Source organism: Chaetura pelagica, unplaced genomic scaffold (genome assembly GCF_000747805.2).
Source record: "Chaetura pelagica isolate M959 unplaced genomic scaffold, ChaPel_1.0 scaffold963, whole genome shotgun sequence".
In the NCBI taxonomy this organism is placed as follows: domain Eukaryota; kingdom Metazoa; phylum Chordata; class Aves; order Apodiformes; family Apodidae; genus Chaetura; species Chaetura pelagica.
This window is the reverse complement of record NW_009952705.1, coordinates 1091170-1092751: the sequence shown is the minus strand read 5'-3', so window position 1 is coordinate 1092751 and position 1582 is coordinate 1091170. Positions and strand designations below refer to the sequence as shown.

At 64.5% G+C, this 1582-nt stretch overlaps 1 protein-coding gene across 1 annotated transcript in view; it reads left to right on the top strand.

Annotated features, from left to right (window-relative positions):
- The window catches only part of IGFBP4 (insulin-like growth factor binding protein 4), a gene marked incomplete at its 5' end in the record, with an annotated part of 7570 nt that continues 5988 nt past the window's right edge, over positions 1–1582 (top strand). Inside the window, 2 exons of the mRNA XM_009994214.1 lie at positions 1–103; positions 584–618. Coding sequence (XP_009992516.1) covers positions 1–103; positions 584–618 — 138 coding nt within the window. The remainder of the gene's footprint in view (positions 104–583; positions 619–1582) is intronic.

Genomic DNA, 1582 nt, shown 5'->3' with positions numbered 1-1582 from the left:
CCCCGCGGCGTGCCCCGGCCCCTCCACACCCTCATGCACGGCCAGGGGGTCTGCACCGACCTGGCCGACGTCGAGGCCATCCAGGAGAGTCTCCATCCCCCAGGTAAGGCCGGCCGAGGGGCGCACGGCGGGTGCCACAGCCAGCGGTGTCCCCCAGCAGCTCCAGCTTCTGCCGAACGCTCACTTGGCAAGAGTTGGGGCTGCAGGGCTGGGAGCAGGGTGAGGTGCTCAGCAGGGACCCTGTGGCGGGACGGCCCAGGGATGGGTGTTCATGGAGCACATCCTAGGGTGTGAGCTGCCACAGCCGGGTACCAGCGGGTCACATCCCTGCTGTCCACTACAGTTGGTGGCACTGCACATGGTGACATGTGGCATTTCGCAGGGATTCATCACCCACCCTGCCCTGGCTGCAGCATGTCCCTGGACCACAGGGCAGCATCAGCCCTTGGGTCCCAGCTGCTGGGAAGCTCCTGGTGGATGGTGACCACTGTGCTGCCCCTTCCCCGGGCTGCTGCTGGTGGCTCTGCCTGCACTGCCTGGAGGAAGCAGGAGAGAGCCCTCAGGGCACCTGCTTCTGTGGCAGGCAGGTCAGGCTGGGCTCTGGAAGTGGAGCTGGAGGTGGGAGCTCAGCCCCAGAGCTGAGCAGGTCACACCGCAGCTTTGACAGTGGGAATGGAGCTGGTCCCTGGAGCTGAGCATGGGGACCTGTCAGCATGGATCCTGGGGCTGCCCTGTGAGCAGAGTGTGGCATCCAGACCCCCCTTCCCCATCCCAGAGGTTGTGATGGGGACTATGTCCCTTGGAGCTGAGGAGCAGTATCCTGCCATGGGACAATCCATGAGTTGTCCTGGCCCTGTGTCCCTGTGCAGGGTCACCTGGAGCTCCCAGAGGGGCAGAAGGGGATGGAGCAGTGTCTGTCGCTCTTTACCCCATGGGCCAGATCCCAGCCCCACTTCCCTCCTCACATGGCAGATCCATGGCAGCTCTGCTGGTGCTCCTATAGTGAGGAGGGACCCTTGGTGGATGAGCCCCTCCAGTTGCCCCTCTCCATGGGCAGAAGTTGGCTGTGAGTGCTTGGCACAGAGTCTGCTGTGGAGACCCCCTGCCCTGCCTGTCTGTCCTCATCCCACATCCTGCAGGAGCTGTCTGGGCTCCCTGGCCCGCAGCTGTGCTGGGCTGCCAAGGCCTGTTGGTTTTGGCTGTGCCCCGTGTAACGCAGCGTTTTTTCCCGTTTGTAGGAAACAGACTTTGCAGTTTTTTCTCTTCCTTCCCATGGTGTTTTGGCCTCGCTGGGGATGGGTGGGTGGCCGTGGGAGCCAGGCTGGCCTGGCAGGCACCGACCCTGCCTGCAGACTCGCAGATGGTGGGACGGGGCAGCAGCGAACACCTTTGCTGGGGACAGCTGGGCAGGATGTGGGCAGGACACCCCAGGGCACATTGGTCAGTGCAGCCCCAGTGGGAAGGTCCTGCTGGGCTGCCCCAGCCAGCAGGAGTGTGGGGCTGGGGGCTGCATCACTCCCACCACAGCTCTGCCTGGCACAGCGAGGGCACCTTGGCGTGGCTGGGGGATCTGGTGGGCGGC